The sequence below is a fragment of the Tursiops truncatus genome, chromosome 16 (genome assembly GCF_011762595.2).
Source record: "Tursiops truncatus isolate mTurTru1 chromosome 16, mTurTru1.mat.Y, whole genome shotgun sequence".
In the NCBI taxonomy this organism is placed as follows: Eukaryota; Metazoa; Chordata; class Mammalia; order Artiodactyla; family Delphinidae; genus Tursiops; species Tursiops truncatus.
The window spans coordinates 11,132,736-11,152,925 of record NC_047049.1 but is presented as its reverse complement, the minus strand read 5'-3'; the positions used below and the strand labels follow the sequence as shown (position 1 = coordinate 11,152,925).

The 20,190-nt window shown below is 38.8% G+C and overlaps 1 protein-coding gene and 1 pseudogene across 3 annotated transcripts in view; one reads left to right on the top strand and one right to left on the bottom strand.

Annotated features, from left to right (window-relative positions):
* The window catches only part of MCMBP (minichromosome maintenance complex binding protein), a 68,038-nt gene that overhangs the window by 15,119 nt on the left and 32,729 nt on the right, over positions 1-20,190 (bottom strand). For 2 of the 3 annotated variants that reach the window (XM_073793893.1, XM_019940123.3), the window contains exons 6-11: positions 14,934-15,078; positions 11,958-12,109; positions 10,152-10,252; positions 3,827-4,005; positions 3,364-3,487; positions 2,074-2,191 (exon numbers count right to left, since the gene is read on the bottom strand). In XM_073793893.1, coding sequence (XP_073649994.1) covers positions 2,074-2,191; positions 3,364-3,487; positions 3,827-4,005; positions 10,152-10,252; positions 11,958-12,109; positions 14,934-15,078 — 819 coding nt within the window. The remainder of the gene's footprint in view (positions 1-2,073; positions 2,192-3,363; positions 3,488-3,826; positions 4,006-10,151; positions 10,253-11,957; positions 12,110-14,933; positions 15,079-20,190) is intronic. The other variant, XM_019940124.3, reaches the window with a different exon arrangement.
* On the top strand, positions 7,370-8,595 carry LOC109550704 (Y-box-binding protein 1 pseudogene; annotated as a pseudogene).

The window sequence follows — 20,190 nt, the reverse complement described above, 5'->3', positions numbered from 1 at the left end:
AAATGCAGAGGATTTTTGTACTTTGGCTCAGTAATTCAAAGAAAGCGGGGGGGGGGGGTCATATTATAGATACAAGGAAATGACCCCGAAAGAAACAGAGTCTGTCGAAACAAAAGGTGGCATAGAGCAGGGTGCAGCTCCATATAAGCAAAAGTAGGTCACTCACACTTACTGCTACGAAAACTAAATAAGATATTAAAAAGGTAAGTGTTTAGAAAAAGTTCAGTGCTAAACACAAACATAAGAGTAATATAAGGGAGTGGGATATGGTAAAAATGAAACAGTAAAACAAACCACTACCAAGTGATGTAGAATAAAAAGAACAAAAAGGAAATACCTTACCATGCAAGAATCCTGAGTACTTTCCTCATATCACTTTCATACTTAAAAATATAATTCACGTCCCAAGTATGTGCTACTTAAATGTTGGCCTCAAGCTTTGAGCGGCCCTAGGCTGCCACTCAGACCCCACGTCCTACGCTCCTCCCCAGCACTCATTCCATGGCAGTACACCGGCCCCTCAGGCTGGTGTTCCTCAACATGCCCAGCACGCTGCGCTCGGACCCTGAACTTGTTCTCTGCACAGGACACTTTCCCCAATACGGCCCTGTGTCTTGATCCTGGGTTTGCATCAAGTCTCTCCCTGAACTCCACCCTGGAGAGGGCTTCCCCGACACGCTGTAGATGTCAGCAACTCCACCCTGGCCTACCCCCAGCACTCCCTATCCCCTTCCCCTGGGCCTTTACTGTTCTCCACGGCACTTCAGTGACATACTATATATATTATTTATTATTTGTTGGTCTTCCACCACCAACAAAGAGTGATCCAGGGCACTCCCAGGGAGTTGCTGAAACCCTTTTATGGGGTCCATGAGGTCAAAATCACACATGGATAAAAGATCCATTCAATGTGCAAGACAGACCAATGAATTTACGATAGCAGAGTATAAAAAGTTCATTGGTGAGATTACAGATTTCACACAACTATCCCTGAAGAAAATGCCATATGGACAGTTTTGGTCTAGTATCAGAAGAATATCTACAGTTATCTGAAAATGCCATTAAAAGTCCTTCCTTTGCCAACTACTTTTTCATCTGTGTAAGGCCAACATTCCTTCATATACTTCAGTCAAAACATCATGTTACAATAGACTGAATGCAGGAACAGATATGACAATCCAGCTGTCTTCTATTAATCCAGACATTACAGAGACTGGCAAAAATTTAAAACAATGTCACTTTTATCACTAATATTATTTTGTTTGGAAAAATAGCTATTTTTTACAAAAATATTTTACTTTTGCTCATATGTAATTGATTTATTTTCAATGAATATTTTAATATGTTTTTAGTTTTAACTTCTAATATGGTAAATTGATAATAAAAACCCAAACAACATCTCTTTAAGTTCTCAATAATTTTTTAACAGTGTAAAGTGAGTCAAGGAGAGTGAGAAATGTTGGTCTATTTAGTCCAATGCTGTTTCTTAAGAGCCCAGAAGACACTCAATAAACACTGGTTAAATGAATGATCTGTTTCAACCTCTTAAATTTCCAAAGAAGTGATCGGCATTGCCAGTCACACAACTAATCAGAAGCTATTCTCCTGTCCCCAAGATCTTAATACCACACAAACACTGCGTTCCAGATGTCCTGGCAAATAAAGGTAGCTTGACTTTCCAAACAGGAATTAAAACTGGGGTAGGAGAGATCAAGTTATTACCTCAACTAAAAGAATTATGCTCCTATAATTTAGAGTTTACTTAGATTTACGATTTTAAAGCACACAAAGGATACCAAATTGTACAAACAAACTGGCATCAACGGAGAGTACAATGTTAAGGGAGTTACTACAGTTGTGTTGTTACTTGAAGAGACCTGTGCTAAGGCAATAAAGGAAATGTGAAATGTTTAGGAGTTAGTACATTTTAAATTATGACACTAGGCAGGCTTTGTTTCCCCTTAATGAGGTCTGTTAACATCTCAAAGTTAAATGTTTGGGTTGAATGAAAGACAATTAGATGGACTTTTAAAGTGTACTTAAGCTTATAATACATATTTATATTGATCTTACTGCTGGAACTAGATGTTGAATAATTCGATATAAGTGTTCGGTGAAGGTACTATTCCGTGGACACCCACTCAAGTTAACCGTAAATTTTCCTAGTGGAAGAACATCTCTTCTTGTATATCTAGAAAAAAAAAGATATCAACCAATAAGATACTCACATGATTTCCTGATCTCCATCAAAAAGCAAACGAAGAAAAATTAGCTTAATACTGTCATTAAAATTAAAGCAGATTATTCTGATCAGTTGTTTTTTTAAGCAGAAACAACAATAAAAATAATAGCCAATATTTAAGTGCTGGGCATGTGCCAGGTACTGTTCTAAGTACTTAAATGCTTTCTCATTTAATTCCCAAACACTCTGAGGTAGGTATTATTGTTTTCATTTTACAGATGAGAAACCTGAGATACAGAAATTTTAAGAAACATGCCCACGTTCACGTATCCAGGAAGTGACAGAGCTGAATTTGAACCCAGGTAGTTTGGTTCCAGAGTCTATGCTCTCAACCATCATGTACTACTGTCTCAAATCCTACCTGAGGAAAGATTTATAGTACAAAGATGTTTACTGGAGGATTATTTAAACAGAGAAAAAGTAGGAAAACCTAACATTTAGGGAAAAAGTACAACTGTCTATAATGAAATATTGCACAGCCATTAAGAGGTTCAAGAAGAATTATGATAGGAAACGCTTAACATAAATGATAAAAGCAAGATAATGATCTGTTTAGAGTATAACTGAGATCTAAGTAGGGATGGATACATATGTAAACAAAAAAAAGATGATATGAACAGGTACCAAGATCTGTTAACTGAGATCATCTTTAAGTGGTGAGATTACAGACAATTTCAATTTTCTTCTTTATGCTCTTGGAACTTGTTGAAGGCACACATGTTATTTTGAAATCAGAAAACAAAGAGCTGTAGTGAAGTGAAAGGGAGAGGGGCACATGTCCACATACAAGTGAGATGTACACCAAATGGACCTCACAGAGCCTTGGGATGTATAAATAGAGAATTCAGAATGCACAAAGGATAAAACAACTCATTTTACTCATTAGCCAGGTTCTTTATCTGATTTTTGCTCTTAAATTTAAGAAGATACAATCAAAATGCTACATGTGACACTGAGAAAAGTGAAAAAGGAATTTCTGTGATTTGGTATAACACCTGTTATACACTAAATAAATAACCATCTGGTGATGAAGCCTGATAAAAACAGAAACCTTTCTGTTCTTTTCCCCTCTCAACAAAACACCAAACTCCCTTAATTCCCACCAAGAACAGAGCACTTACACTGTAGAAATGAGATGTAATATAAGATATTCAGCAGCCAAACTGTCTCCCAAAAGGGCGTGAGTGAGGAACCCCAGCAGTTCTGCTCTGACTGGAGACAATTCAGACATGAAACTAGAAACAACTGGAGAGAGAAAGGAGACCAGATTCAGAACACAAACCAGTTCCTCTCGTGTCTCTTAGGTTAAAAAGTAACTGGAACAAAGCACTGCACGTCAGTAGATGACTAGTATGGACTTAAAATATTGGTCAATAAGTGATGCCAGCTGTCAAAATAAGACAGCGTGTATACCTTTTGGGGGGCCTCATTTTAATGAAGAGAATTAACATAAAGGAAAGTGGGGCAAAGAAATGGTGATCGCTGGAGAAATTTATTCTGACGACCAAGAATCTGGCTGACAGCTCCACCGTGCAGCTTTCACATGCTGGGTCAGTCTCTGGGCCACGAGGCTTTAGCACTTACACTTACAGGTTTTGCTCTCCTCCTTGTTAAGGCAAGCAGGCAGTAAAGGGTTGATGTGCTGCAACTTCTGGGCTAAAACCACATGGATTCTTGGCACTAAGGAGGCAGGAGGACTGTGTACTCTCTGTTCTTCGGCTGTGTCTGTGCATTCCATTGGATCTAGCAGCGAAGAGGCATCCCTGCGGAGAGATGACAGAGCTTCAGTTCACAAAGGCGGCAGCTGTACAGATGTAAAAATAACACCCATCTCTGAAAATCAAATGAGAACTCAAGCCAAGAACAATTTCACCTGCACGTCCCCTTAAAGAGCAGAAAATGCTCCTCTTCCTTGTGAACAGTTACATCACAGATTTCAGGCTACTTTGGTCATATTATGAGAGAATGTATTTATTCTATTCTTCAAGATCAATAACATTTTTACTGGGTGTGTTGTAACTGCAACAAATGGGATACAGCATATCACTCATCAAGTTACTTCAGACACCCTTTCTTAAGCTACTAGCTGGGACATCAAATGCTTCATCACGTGTCTCAAAAATGGGGGTCTCTTCCTTAAAAGCCATCAGGTGTCTACCATTCAGTGTGAAGAATCCATTCATCTCTCTTGCTAATTCTTTTTCCTAAATTTTATTCTTACATGATACCTCTCTTGAATAGTGAATAGACAAGCAGTGAAAAGGAAGTGTGAGTTTTTCAGGTTTGCTAAATAAACTAGCAGATGATAGATTTATTGTGAGATGATTGAAACAAATGACTAAGATGTTTTTAGATTTTACAGACTGACTCTAGAGAGTAATCAATTCATACCACCATCCTCCTTAAATACAAGAATGATACCAACAACCTTTATATAGTGTGTACCATGTGCCGGGCAACGTTCTTCACTTTGCACACACAAATTCATTAAAACCTCACAACCACCCTCATGTACAATGAGGAAACCAAAGCCACTGTAGTAGTTAAGTGTAAGGTCACAAAGCCAGTAAGTGGCCAAACCAGGATTCCAACCCAGGCCATCTGGCTCAGTCTGTGTACTAAAATGCCTCCATAAATGAAGTAACTCAAGCAGGAAATTCACCATAACCAGAAACAGCCAAGACAAGCAATTCTGTATGCCATTATTATGGAACTGTTTATTTAAAGTTGTTTAAAACGTCTGTTTTGCATCATTTTTTAAGTGTGAAAAAATAAGTTCTTCCTATGGAAAACCAAGATGAATGTCCAATATTTAACAAAAAACTCTACTGCAGGGGCAGAATATAATTCCTTTCTTTCGCCAACCTCAAAACAAAAAAAAAAAGAATGAGGATGATCTGGATTTTCAGAATATATTAAGTGAGGGGAAAAAATATGTAAAAGAGCACATATACCATGCCCCCTTTTATATAAGGCTAAGTGAGGAAAAAAATATATATGTATCTGTTTTTGCAAAAAAGAGATACAGGAAGGATAAAAGCAGAACTGAGGCTGGTTCCCTACAGCAGCAGTCCTCAGCCTTTTTGGCACCAGGGACCAGTTTCATGGAAGACAATTTTCCCACGGATGGGCTGGGGAGTGGGGGGTGCAGGGGTTGGGGGGATGGTCCAGGTGGCAACGCGAGCAAGGGGAGCGGCAGATGAAGCCTCACTCTCCTGCCCTACAGAGCATGGGTGGGAGCAGGGTAGAAGAGATGAGGGTAGTGGGGAATGACATTCCTACATTCTTTTTATACAGTTTTGATTTTGGCAACAATTTCCATGTTTTCTATACTTAAGTACAGAAACCAATAAGGACAGAGGGAAAACTCTGCAGTGAAACACAATGGAAACAAATGAACCTAACTATGTATAATGAATAACAACTAGCAGAGCACTGAAGTGGGAAGAAGTCACCCAGCTAACTCTGGAACACAGTTGACTATATATACACTCTCATTCTAAAATAAAAATTGGAAACAAATAATGAACTCAAGTTACTAGGTTTGTTTTTTGCAGTGGTATGGGTTATCAATTCTGAAATTACCTTCTCTGCATAGCAGTCTCCTCTTATCAGCAGGGAATACATTCCAAAACCCCTAGTGGATGCCTGAAACTATGGATAGTACTGAGCCCCACATATAATGTCTTTTCCTATATATACATTCCTATGATAAAGTTTAATTTACAAATTAGGCACCGTAAGAGATTAACCATGATAACTAATAATAAAAATGAACAATTACAACGATATACTGTAATAAAAGTTACGTGAATGTGGTTTCTCTCTCAAAATATCTTATTGTACAAATTTAATGCCTTCTCCATCTTAACTAAGCACTTATCACATACCGTGACTGTAACTTTTGCAGGTTGAGATGCAAAAGCAAAACTAGCACTAATTTCTTTTTCCATCTCAACAATTTTACAGAATCTTCTACTGTTCTTACTGTAGATCTTAACAACCTCAGCATACGATTTTTTTTTCTTTCCGTATAAGTCAAAAAATTTTACCTTTTCACTTCAAAAAAAGCATTTTACAGCTTTTCTTTGGCATACCCCAATTGCCACATCACTACTCTTATGCTTTGGGGCCAATTATTAAGTAAAATAAGGGTTACTTGACTACAGGCACTGTGATACCTGGAAAGTTGATCTGATAACTGAGATGGCTACTAAGTGACTAACGGATGGCATACCCTGGACAAAGGGATGATTCACGTCCTGGGCAGGACGGAGTGGGACAACTCAAAATTTCATCACACTACTAAGAAAGGTATGCAATTTAAAACTTATTGTTTATTTCTGAAATTTCCCAGTTAATATTTTCAGACAGCGGTTGACTGTACGTAACTGAAACCATGGAAAGCAAAACCAAAGTGAGGGGGACCCTACTATATCATAGAACTGAGCAAAGAAATATATTGAGGGTACTAGGAGTCAAGTTTCTTTCTGTTAGAAAAGGGAACGACAAATACGGAAAGGAGGAAGACTAGAATGACACCGAGTTGTGGAGCTGAACTGAACTGGAACCAGGAAGACAGTGTGAGCTCATGGTTTCTGATATTGTAAATAATATAAAAATATATGTAGATGTGTGTATACAAATGTGTGCGTGTGTGAGTATGTATATATTTATTTCCTAGCTCTGCTGAAATGGCATAGAAGCAATGCCAGCTCAGTACCAATGAGCACACCAGTACTCAAATCTTGATTTTTTAAACAAAATTCCTCACAGGTGCTCCTTGGGAAAAGGGCTGAAACTGAGGCTGAAGCATGGGAAGTACAAGATGAGGCTGAAACAGCTTAATGCATCAGAAAATATATGTTCAAAAACGGTAAGATAAGGTCACGTCAAAAAGAACCCACTGGTGGCGCAGTGGTTGAGAGTCCGCCTGCCGGTGCAGGGAACACGGGTTCGTGCCCTGGTCCGGGAAGATCCCACATGCCGCGGAGCGACTGGGCCCGTGAGCCATGGCCGCTGAGCCTGCGCTCCGCAACAGGAGAGCCCACAACAGTGAGAGGCCCGTGTACCGCAAAAAAAAACAAAACAACAAAAAAAAAAAAGAACCCACAGTTCGATCGGTAGCAGGAGCAGACCCCGGAGAGCCCCGAGCAGCCCCACTGCCACCGTCCCCACTCACCATCACCGCAACCATGAGCAGCGAGGCCGAGACCCAGCAGCCACCCGCCACCCAACCCCCCGCCCTCACTACTGCCGCCGCCAAGCCCAGCACGACAGGCATGGGCAGGACTGGCAGTGGCTCAGGCAGCGGTGGCCCCGGCAGCCTCACATCAGCGGCGCCTGCTGGTGGGGACAAAAAGATCATTACGGCGAAGGTTCTGGGAACAGTAAAATGGTTCAATGTAAGAAACAGATATGGTTTCATCAACAGGAATGACACCAAGGAACATGTATTCGTACACCAGACTGCCATAAAGAAGAACCCCAGGTAGTACCTTCGCGGTGTAGCAGATGGAAAGACTGTGGAGTTCGATGTTGCTGAAGGAGAAAAGGGGGGTGTGCAGGCAGCAAATGTTACAGGCCCTGGTGCAGTTCCAGCGCAAGGCAGTAAACATGCAGCAGACCGTAACCATCATAGACACTATCCACGTCGTAGGGGTCCTCCACGCAATCACCCGCAGAATTACCAGAACAGTGAGAGTGGGGAAAAGAATGAGGGATTGGAGAGTGCCAGGCCCAACAGCGTTGGCCCTACCGCAGGCGAAGGTGCCCACCTTACTGCATGCAGAGACCCAGTGGGTGTCGACCACAGCACTCCAACCCTCCTGTGCAGAGAGAAGTGATGGAGGGTGCTGACAACCAGGGTGCAGGAGAACAAGGTAGAGGAGACAGAATACGCCTTCCTCGCCAAAGATGCCCAGAGAGGACGGCAATGAAGAAGATAAGGAAAATCAAGGCGATGAGACCCAACGTCAGCAGCCACCTCGACATCGGTACCGCGGCAACTTCAATCACCGACGCAGACGCCCAGAAAACCCTGAACCACAAGATGGCAAAGAGACAAAAGCAGTCAATCCGCCAGCTGAGAATTCATCCGCACCCGAGGCTGAGCAGGGCGGGGCTGAGAAAATGCCGGCTTACCATCTCTACCATCACCCGGTTTAGTCATCCAACAAGAAACAAATATGAAATTCCAGCAATAAGAAATGAACAAAAGATTGGAGCTGAAGACCTTAAGTGCTTGCTTTTTGCCTGTTGACCACATAACTAGAACTATCTGCATTATCTAAGCAGCAAGGGGGTTTTATTATTTTTACCTAAAGACGTCTCTTTCAGGTAATGACAAACGTGTTTAAAAAAAAAAAAAAGAAAAAGCCTGTTTTTTCTCAATACACCTTTAAAGGTTTTTAAATTGTTTCATATCTGGTCAAGTTGAGATTTTTTTAAGAACCTCATTTTTAATTTGCAATAAAAGTTTACTGCTTGATTTTTTCAAAAAAGTCAACAAACTGCAAGCACCAGTTTTAAGGTCTTAAATAATAATAATTAAAAAAAAAAGAAGAACCCAGAGCCTGCTTAAAGTGGCTCCCAGTAGCCAAATATGGGAAAATTTGAGCCTCAAAATAAATAACAGATTAACATCCACACTAACATAAACAAAAAGTACTTGAATGAATAAATAGGAGAGAAATCTTACAGTAGAATGCCAATGAATAAATGTAGAGGGAATGACTGAACAGAAAATCACCATCAGAGTAACAACTGAGTCTAACAAGAATCATCAATGAATGCTAAAATAAGTGGGTGAAAATTAAATGAAACTGAAATGATATGGTCTTGAAGTAGCTCCCTCTAAACTACCTGTTAACTACAAAGTGAAAAATAGTAACTTTACAGTAGAGAAACCTGGTAGACCTTAACCTGAGCAAAAGAATATATTGAGGATACTGGGAGTCAAGTTTCTTTCTGTTAGAAAAGGGGATTACAAATACAGAAAGGAGGAAGACTAGAATGACACTGAGTTGTGGAGCTGAACTGAACTGGAACCAGGAAGACAGTGTGAGCTCATGGTTTCTGATATACCGACTTGTAAATAATATAAAGACTGATGTACGTGTGTACCACAAGTAACCAAGTGGTCAAAAAGAACTTCACCAGGAACGGGATACTGTACCTGCTGGTGTGATACACTGAGAAAGATACATCACTTTGTAGTTTCCTGCCCAAAATGTATAACCAGAATCTAATCACACGGAAACATCAGACAAACCTAAACTGAGAGACACCCTACAAAATAACTGGTTTCTACTCTTTAAGTGTCAAGGTTCTGCTCTGCCATTGAGGACACAGCAAGAAGACAACCATCTGCAAACCAGGAAAAAGGCCCTCACTAGACACTGGCGTCTTAACCTTGGATTTCCCAGCTTCCATTACTGTGAGAAATGAATTTTTTGTTGTATAATCTGAAAGAACAGAAAAAATTGTCAAGGCCTCGAAGGACAACAAAGAGCTGGAGACTGCTCCAGGTTAACGCAACGAGTGATCCTAAGGATCCTGGACCAAGAAAATGACTGCCAGAAAGAAGAGCAATGAGACAATTAGTGAAATTTAGTGTGGTCTGTGGTTAGTGTATTGTGTATTCACAGCAAATTTCCAAACTTTGTAGCTATACTCTGATTATATACGAGGTCTTTGTTCTTAGGAAATATGAATGCAACAAGTATTTAGGATATGACATACGTAACTTACTCTCAAGGGTTTCCAAAAAGTGTACGTATGTATAAAAATAAGCAAATGGAGCATAAGGGTTAACAACTTGTAAATTTGGGTAAAGGGAGAAAGGGAGTTCTTTATAATTTCAAACTTTCAGAAAAGCTGGAGGGTAATTATGTCAAAATAGACTCACCTTTCATCATTATTCAGTATACTTAGCACAGGATCCACAGATAGTATGCCATATAACTCAAGAACATCATTTACTTTAAAACAATCCCAGTCTTCATAGACCTAACAAGAGGCCACACAAAATCACATTGTTAGGACTAAATAACACCAAAAAAGCACACGATGTTAGTCTTAAAGTAATAATAATATCTTAGCATTTTAAATCAGAAAATGAACCTCAAAGCAACTCCTTTATTTGATAAATTGAGATCAAGAGAGGTAAAGCACTTACCTGAAGTCATTCTGCAACGAGCAAATACGTTAACAACTAAAACATGAGCCCTCCTGACTCCTGACCAATGTCTGTTTCCCCACTACATTCAGAGAAAAGGCTTTCCCCCAAGGATGATGGTCAACTAAAACTAGAAACATGCATTACCTCAAAATCTATTAACTACATCAAGAGAAGGGAAAACCCCACGATTATTAACTTTGGACTTATTCACAAGCTATGCAGTGTTAGGAGGACTAACACAAACTTAGAATGGCCATGAGGTTTCTCACAGTAAAGAGCCAAACTTTCAAAGCTGTCTATCATGATGGATATTAGAAACTGTCAAAGCCTCCTACTGGTGAGACCTAAGAGAAGCATGGAAGGAAAAACGTGCTAATTCTTGCTCCTGTGCTACATAACTGAAGTGCCATTTAAGTTAAAACCACAACAACTAAGAACAGAAATTCTCAATGATCATTTCTGAAACTTGTATCACTTGTTCACCTCTCATGATTAAAAAACCAGAATAAGCAAAATAGGGGAACAAACTATTAACAGATTTTTTTCCTTCTACCTTATTTTAAATCTAAGTGAGAAATGGCTTTTGATAAGAAAAGGAAGAATGATGAAAATAAAGCAGATAGGGACTTCCCTGGTGGTCCAGTGGTTAAGAATCCGCCTTCCAATGCAGGGTACCCAGGTTCGATCCCTGGTGTGGGAACTAAGATCCCACATGTGGTGGGGCAACTACGCCCGCACTGCAACTACATAGCCTGCGCGTCTCAACTAGACAGCGGCCAGCGCACCGCGACAAAGATCCCGCACAACTAAGACCCGACGCGGCCAATAAATAAATATTAAAAAATAAAGCAGATATTAGTAAGTTAGAAATGATATAGAAAGGAAATAGATATTAATTTAAAAGTTGTTCCACATCTATCTGAAATATCCACTTTTTGTAAACAATGCCGTGGTAGACAAAATAATGTCCCCCCACCACTCCGACCAATATCCACTTCTTAATCACTGGAATCCTTGAGTATGTTGTTACCTTACATGTAAAAGGAACTTGTATAAATTAAGGACCCTAAGATGGGGAGATTATTCTGGATTGCATGGGTGGGCTCAATTTAACCATACATGTCCTGAAAATTGGAGAATCTCTCCTACCTAAGGACAGAGGGAGATGTGACTATGAAGAAATGGTCAGAGGGCTGCATTATTGCTGACTTCGAAGACGGAGGAAGGGGCCACAAGCCAAGGAATAATGGCAGCCTCCAAAAGCTGGAAAAGGCAAAAAAACAGACTCCCCCCTAAAGCCTCCAGAGAGGAACCAGTCCTGCTGTCACCTGAATTTTACCCCCAGTGAGATCCATGTTGGACTTCTGGCCTAAAGCCTGCAAAATGATAAATTTTGTTGTTTTAAGCCACTAAGTTTGTGGTGATTTGTTATAGCAGCAAGAGAAAACTTGCTAATACAAATGCTAAGAGATTTCTGTTTTAATTTCTGAGACACTTAACACATCTTTGTCAGCATCAGGTCTATGATATTACCTTCACGAGGCATGCAGGACCCTTCTCTCCTGGCAGTGGAAAATTCAGATCAAAAGGAGAAGAGAGGTTTAGCGAGTTCAGCTGTTGTCCAGAAGAAGCTTCAGTTTCTAAACGTTTTGGTTCTCCACACCACTGAAGACCACCAACACTCCCTAAATTCAAAGGGACAGCATTGCACATCATCATTGCTAAGGCTTCCTGGAGATAAAGAACATTCCTAAACAGCCTTTTGAATTTGATAGAAATGATGCTTCTGAGCTTACAAACTTCACGTTGTTACAGTTTTTAAGGAAATAACACATACTAGAAGCCCTCTGACCTATCAAGAGAACAAAGATTATTATGAAGATCTGAAAGTGTAATCACTTTCCACCTGCAATAAAATGGCAACAAATTCCCCCCCCCCATCAAATCTCATGTAAGTAACTTTAAAGTTAATATTTAACATCGTTACTTGACATCTTTGACCCAAGGAGTACACGGGTCTACTGACAACAAAAACACCTTTGTAGAACATACTTCTTTCTACTTATTAAGTAGAATAAAACCATATAACAATAAATTCATTTACCAAACATCTATTAATGTCCACTATGTACCAGGAATCAGACTAGTTGCTGGGGATACAAAAGATCATTTAAAGATAGCCTCGGGGGCTTCCCTGGTGGCACAGTGGTTGAGAGTCCGCCTGCCAATCCAGGGGACACAGGTTCGTGCCCCAGTCCAGGAAGATCCCACATGCCACGGAGCAGCTAGGCCTGTGAGCCATGGCCGCTGAGCCTGCGCGTCCGGAGCCTGTGCTCCGCAACGGGAGAGGCCACAACAGTGAGAGGCCCTCGTACAGCAAAAAAAAAAAAAAAAAAAAAAAAAAGGTAGCCTCGGGCTTCCCTGGTGGCGCAGTGGTTGAGAGTCTGCCTGCCAATGCAGGGGACACGGGTTCGAGCCCTGGTCTGGGAGGATCCCACATGCCGTGGAGCAACTGGGCCCGTGAGCCACAACTACTGAGCCTGTGCATTTGGAGCCTGTGCTCCGCAACAAGAGAGGCCGCAACAGTGAGAAGCCTGTGTACCGCGATGAAGAGTGACCCCCACTTGCCACAACTAGAGAAAGCCCTCACACAGAAACAAAGACCCAACACAGCCAAAACTAAAATAAATAAATTAATTTTATAAAAATAAAGATAGCCTCTACCCCTAAAGTAGTCACAGTTTAGGGCTGATAACTAGTTAGAATTAAAATACAGCTTCCCATACCACACAATATTGCTCAGCAATAAAAAGGAATAAACTATTGATATAAGCAACAACTTGAATGGATCTCAAGGGAATTTTGCTGAATGAAAAAAAGCCAATCTACAAAGTCTATATACTACATGATTCCATTTATGTAACATTCTTAAAATGACAAAATTATAGGGATGAAGAACAAATTAGTGGTTGCCAGGAAGAGGTAGAGAGGCAGGAGAGGTGGGTATGATTATAAAAGGGCAACATGAGAGATCCGGGTAATGAACAGTTCTGTATCCTGACTGTGGTAGTGGTCACATGAATCTACACATGTGATGAAACTGCACAGAATTAAATACATACACATGCACAAAAATAACTGCATGTAAAGATGTGAATTCTGAATAAGGTCTATGGACTATATCAATATCCATTTCCTGGTTATGATATTCTACTATTAATTATGCAAGATGTTGACCCAGATGAAACTGGATCAAGTATATACAGGATCTGTCTTATGTTTTACAACTGCATGTGAATCTACACTTATCTCCAAAACAGCTTAAAATATATATACAGCCTGAAAGATTGCTTAGAAACCAACAAACAAGGTAAACTTTACATAAATAATGCACTCAAATGTATTCAAAAGCTCTGAAAAGTATGATATTCAAACAAAAGGGGCAAGAAATAGAAGCACCAATAGCTTAAATGATAAGAGAATTACCATGTGTTTTGGATTCTAATATGTTATTTATTGTTATGATACACCGTTAATTTTAATAAACATTTGGGGGGTGAGTGGAGAAAAAGAATACTATCACATTTGTATACATTTACTGTAAAACATTCCAATTTTAAAAACATTAAAATATGCCTTAGCATTAAAGAAATACGGTAATATGAACTTATAAAGTAGAATAATATATGATAAAATGAAATTCAGTAGTAAATCTTTGTTTACCACTGAGTGTTATATTTGCCCTCTCAACCCATCCTTCACATTCAAATTAACTAGACTAATTTGTTTTTACCTCCTCTGCCTTTAACTTGTCCTTGGATTAAAGATGCTAAAGAGAAATGACTGGACACAAAAGGAGAAATAAAGACAAACTTATCTACCTGCCATATGAAGGAATTCAGTGTTCATAATAACTGTGATTGGAGAAATCAATAATGATATATACCAATTTTGAAATTCTCTCATTCTCTTGGAAAATTTCAACTTTTGGTCTCCTTGTTTTAATCAGAATTGTGTTTTAATTAATTTTAAAGTTTAGGAGTAAGTAATCCAGTATACTACAATTTCACATTTTTCCTCCAATGTTTTCAGTCTTACTAATTAAAAGCATCACTATTCCAAAAAGAAAATAAGAAAGGATGTTTCAGATATAAATAAGTCACTTTTAGGGTAGAGTACTTCATATTACTTAAAAGCTGAGATAAATAAAATATGAAGAAAGATAAAAGACCTTTTCCAGCTACCCAAATTGAGACCCTTAACAACTGACAGTAGAGTAGCCACTTCTCACTAAGTGATGCCTAACTGCTCAATTATGAAGCACAGTGTGACCAAAGAGTAACTGTTCAAACTCTCAGAACCGTCTATAATTCTGATAAACCTCAAAGCAAAGTTGTCAAATTACTGCCAGCTCCTAAATCTAGAGCTACATTATATAACAATTAATTCTGAATATGAATCTACTGCAAGAGACCAGAAGTCTACCGAAAGCCCAATGGCACACACTACCTGCTTGCCTGGCACCCGCGTGCTGCTCTTTCTGTTTATTCGGCTGTAGGTCCATATCTTCATCATCTTCATAACTCCTCTTGTGACGACTGGGAGTGTAGGACGTTGAAGGGCTGACTCGAGCTTGGTTTGTATTAACATAGACGTTAAATGAAAGGTTAAGGAAAGATTTTCATGAACTGGGGAATATCGTAAGTTACCCTACCTAGGTGACTAATAAAAGACTATTACTTTGGAGGGAAGAGATATGGGAACATATATATATGTATAACTGATTCACTTTGTTATAAAGCAGAAACTAACACACCACTGTAAAGCAATTATACTCCAATAAAGATGTAAAAAAAAAAAAGACTATTACTTTGGCAGTTTGGTTAAAATAAAAATGTATTTTTAAAAGAAGGTTGATGTATACAATAAATAAGCTATACGGATATATTGTATAGCAGCAGTCCCCGACCTTTTTAGTACCAGGGACCAACTTCATGGAAGACAATTTTTCCCGGACGGGTGTGTGTGTGTATGGGGGGGATGGTTCAGGCGGTAATGAGAGCGGCAGGGAGCGGCAAAATGAAGCTTCCCTCACTCGGCCGCCGCTCACCTCCTGCTGTGCAGCCCAGTTCCTAACAGGCCACGGCCCAGGGGCTGGGGACCCCTGTTGTATAACACAGGGAATACAGCCAACATTTTATAATAAATATGGAGTATTATCTATCAAAATTTTGAATCATTATGTTGTACACCTGAAATTAAAACATTATTGTAAATCAACGACACCTCAATTTTTTAAAAAACCCAGAATAACAAAAATTTATTTTCAATAAAAGAAGGCTGAACTTCCAGTTTGGGTCATAAGAATTAACAGCTCAAACTTATGCCCCCTACCTTGCTGTAAAGAACTGTAAAACTGATCTCCCAAGGCAATAGAAATAAAAGCAAAAATAAACAAATGGGACCTAATCAAACTTATAAGCTTTCACACAGAAAAGGAACCATAAATAAAATGAAAAGACAACCTATAGACTGGGAGAAAATATTTGCAAAAGATGAGACCTACAAGGGCTTAATTTCCAAAATATACAAACAGCTCATATAACTCAATAAGAAAAAAACAAACAACCCAATCAAAAAATGGGCAGAAGATCTAAACAAACACTTCTCCAAAGACGGAATATAGAAGGCCAACAGGCACATGAAAGATGCTCAACACTGCTATTTATTAGAGAAATGCAAATCAAAACTACAATGAGGTATAATCACTTCACACTGGTGAGAATGGCCATCATCAAAAAGTCTACAAATAGTGCTTGCTTCAGCAGCACATATACTAAAAAAGTCTACGAATAATAAATGCTGGAGTGTGGAGAAAAGGGAACCCTCCTACACTCTTGGTGGGAATGTAAATTGGTGCAGCCCCTATGGAAAACAGAATGGAGGCTCCTTAAAAAACTAAAAATAGAGTTACCATTATGATCCAGCAATCTCACTCCTGGGCATATATATAGAAAAGACAAAAGCTCTAATTTGAAAAGGTACATGCATCCCAATGTTCAAAGCAGCACTAGTTACAATAGCCAAGACATGGAAGCAACCCAAATGTCCATCAACAGATGAATGGATAAAGAAGATGTGGCGTGTATACACACACACACACACACACACACGGATACTACTCAGCCATAAAAAAGAATGAAATAATGCCATCTGCAGCAACATGGATGGACCAAGAGATTATCATATTAAGTGAAGTAAGTCGGACAGAGAAAAACAAATATTATATGATATCATTTATATGTGAGATATAAAGAAATAGTACAAATGAACTTATTTATAAAATAGAAACAGACTCACAGACATAGAAAACAAACTCGTGGTTACCAAAGGCAAAGGGTAGGGGCTGGGCGGGGGAGGGATAAATTGGGAGTACGGGGACTGACAGATGCACACTACCATATATAAAATAGATAAACGACAAGAATTTACTGCTTAGCACAGGGAAATATATTCAGTGTCTTGAAATAATCTATAATGGAAAACAAACTTTAAAAAAGAATACATATATATATATATGTATAACTGAATCACTTTGTTGTATACCTGAAACTAACACAATATTGTAAATCAACTATACTTCAATTAAAAAAACAAAAAACCTGTAAAGCTGAACAGAAGGCATGAAGCAACTGTTTTCAGTCTTTGGACAACAAAGAACATAAGGTTATGATCCTTGAATGAGAAGAAACACCACAGGTAAACTCCACATTCTCCCCAGCTCTCTCAGGGGCATTTTCCAAATTGCAGCAAAGGGAAGTGGAGGTTCTGCTCTTGCTGGTAGAGAAAACAGAGCACATAGCTCAAGGCTACTGAAGCAACTGGAATTTGCAGAACAGTTAGAGAGCAAAGAGCTTCAAATAGAGCCCTAGGAGAGAACAGCTGCTGCTTGGTTGGGAGCTTAGCAGAGCTTCTGGAAGTTACACAATACTAGAACTGGACCCTGCTGAGAATCACAAGCATTTAGGTGAGACCCGGAAATAGCACATCTCGCAAGTAAGGACTACATCCTACATTGTAAGTGCCACTCATACCTACCTTAACAAATCCCAAAACCAAGCCTTGGCAAGATCAAAGTGACCCACTTAAATTACCTGCCTGCCAGAACAAAATTCAACACTCGTGAAGACAAAACTGTCAACAGTGTTGTACATCAGCATAACTAATCATAACACATGATTAATTATGTGAAGAAGCAGGAAAGTATGGCCTATAAGCAGGATTAAAAACAGTATCAACAGAAAAAAAAAAAAAAACCAGAGACAACCTGGATATTGGAATTAGCAGACAAGGGCATTAAAAAGCAATTCCAAAATTTACAATTTTAAAAGAAAAGATGAGGACTATCATCAGAAAAATGGAAACAAAGAAAAAGAACCAAATGAAAAAATCTAGAACTAAAACATAAAATGGAAAAAAAAAACCCTCAATCACCTGAGAACAATAATAATTAGTCTACAATCATGTGATTTGAGCCCCAGAAAATGAGAAAAAGATGAGACTGGGACAGAAAAATATTTGAAGAAATAATGGCTGAAATCTTCTGAAAATATCAACCCACAGATCTAAAAGCTCAATAAAACCCAAGCAAGATAAACACAAAAAACCCAGACGTGGGCACATCATAGCCAAGCCGCTGAAAACCACAGAGAATATTAGAAGCAGCCAGAGGAAAACTAAAGACCCACTACATACACGTGACAATGATAAAAATGATAGCTATCCTTTTATAAAAAAACAATGGAGGCCAGAAGGCAATGGAACAATATCATTAAAGTGTTGAAGATGGGAGATACCTGTCAATCAAGCATTCTATAACCACTGGGAGAAAAAAAAGCATTCTACAACCTCCGAAAATATCCTTCAAAAACAAAGGTGAGGGACCTCCCTAGGGGTCCAGTGGTTAAGACTCCATGCTCCCAATGCAGGGGGGACATAGATCCCTGATCAGGGAACTAAGATCCGGCATGCTGCACAATGCAGCACCATGACACACACACACACACACACACCGGCATGCTGCACAATGCAGCACCACGACACACACACACACACACACACACACACACACCCCCCCCCCCGGCATGCTGCACAATGCAGCACCACGACACACACACTCCGGCATGCTGCACAATGCAGCACCACGACACACACACACACACACACACACACACGCACACACACGCACACACACACACACCAAAGGGTGAAATAAAGACATTTTCAGTTAAAAAAAAAGCTGAGAAAATTTATTACCAACGGATTAGTACTTAAAAAAAAGGCTCAGTGAAATGATTCCAGACAAAGACAAAAGAGCTAGAAATGATCAATATTTATGCAACATAAAAGACGTAATTTTCCCCCCTTATTTCTAAATTTATGTAGGAGACAACTGTTTAAAAGATCAACAGAAGTATATTGTAGTGAGGCTCAAGGATCAAAGAAGAAATCACAAAGGAAATTAGAAAATATTTTGAACTGAATGAGAGTAAAAACAAGTCAAAATTTGTGGGATCCAACTAAAGCAGTGATTAGAGAGTATTTTATGGCCTTAAATGCTAATATTAGAAAAGGAAGATATGAAATGATCTGCACACTAACCTTAAGGTTTAAAAAAAAATTAAAACCATTACTAAAAACGAAGGAAATAAGAGCAAACATCAATGAAACAGAAAACAAAAAATTAAAGTAAAAAGTTGATTCTCTGACAAACCCCTAGCAATACTAATCAAGGATAAAAGAGAAAAATAAATTAACATTTTGGAAATGAAAGGAGATCACTGTTAGATATGCCTTAGACATTAAAAGGAAAATAAGGAAATACTATGAAAGTTTTATGTCAATAAATTCAAGAACTGTGATTCAATGATTGTGAAACATTCCTTGAGAGATACACAACTTTATCACAACCGACACAAAGTATCTGTTAAAAAACTGATTTAGTAAGTTAAAATCTCACCAAAAAAATGCCTGGCCTCAAACTGGAAACAACCCAAATGTTCATCAATTGGATACTATATAAACAAATACCATCAGCAATAAAAAGGAATGAACTATGGATACACATGGATGAATCTCAAATGCATTATGCTGAATAAAAGATATCAGACACAAAAGACTATATGTTATATGATTCCATTTGTATGACATTCAACAATAGGTAAAATTAAGCTATAGTGAAAAAAATCAGAGCAGTCGTGGGGAGGAGGTGGTGACGGGAAAAAGGCACAAAATTCTTTACTTCCATGGGTGTGCAAATTACAGGTGTATGCAAACCACTTAAGTATACCTTTAAAATCTGTGCATTTCAGTATGTGAACAATGCCTAAAGAAATTAGTAACTAAAAAAAAATAAAAATGAGAATGAGATGTCTCCACAATCTCTCAAAAGAACAAACATATTGTTTTCCCTTAATAAAATTAGAATGAGTTCTAATTTAAAACCAGTTTTTTTACTTAATGATTGTGCAACTCTCTTTTTCAGTCCCTTTAAATCCACCTCAATCCTTTAAACAGTTTTTCACTAGCAGAATGCACCTAATTTTATCATTTCTCAGTGATGAATACTGAAGGTTGTTTTATAGACTTTCTTGTTTAGGACAAAGGAAACACATTTTATAAAAATAAAGCCAAGCTCTATAAATGAAGAATAATTTTCTTTTCCAGCTACCTTCACTGAGGTAAAAAGACTAAGTTTAAAGAAAAA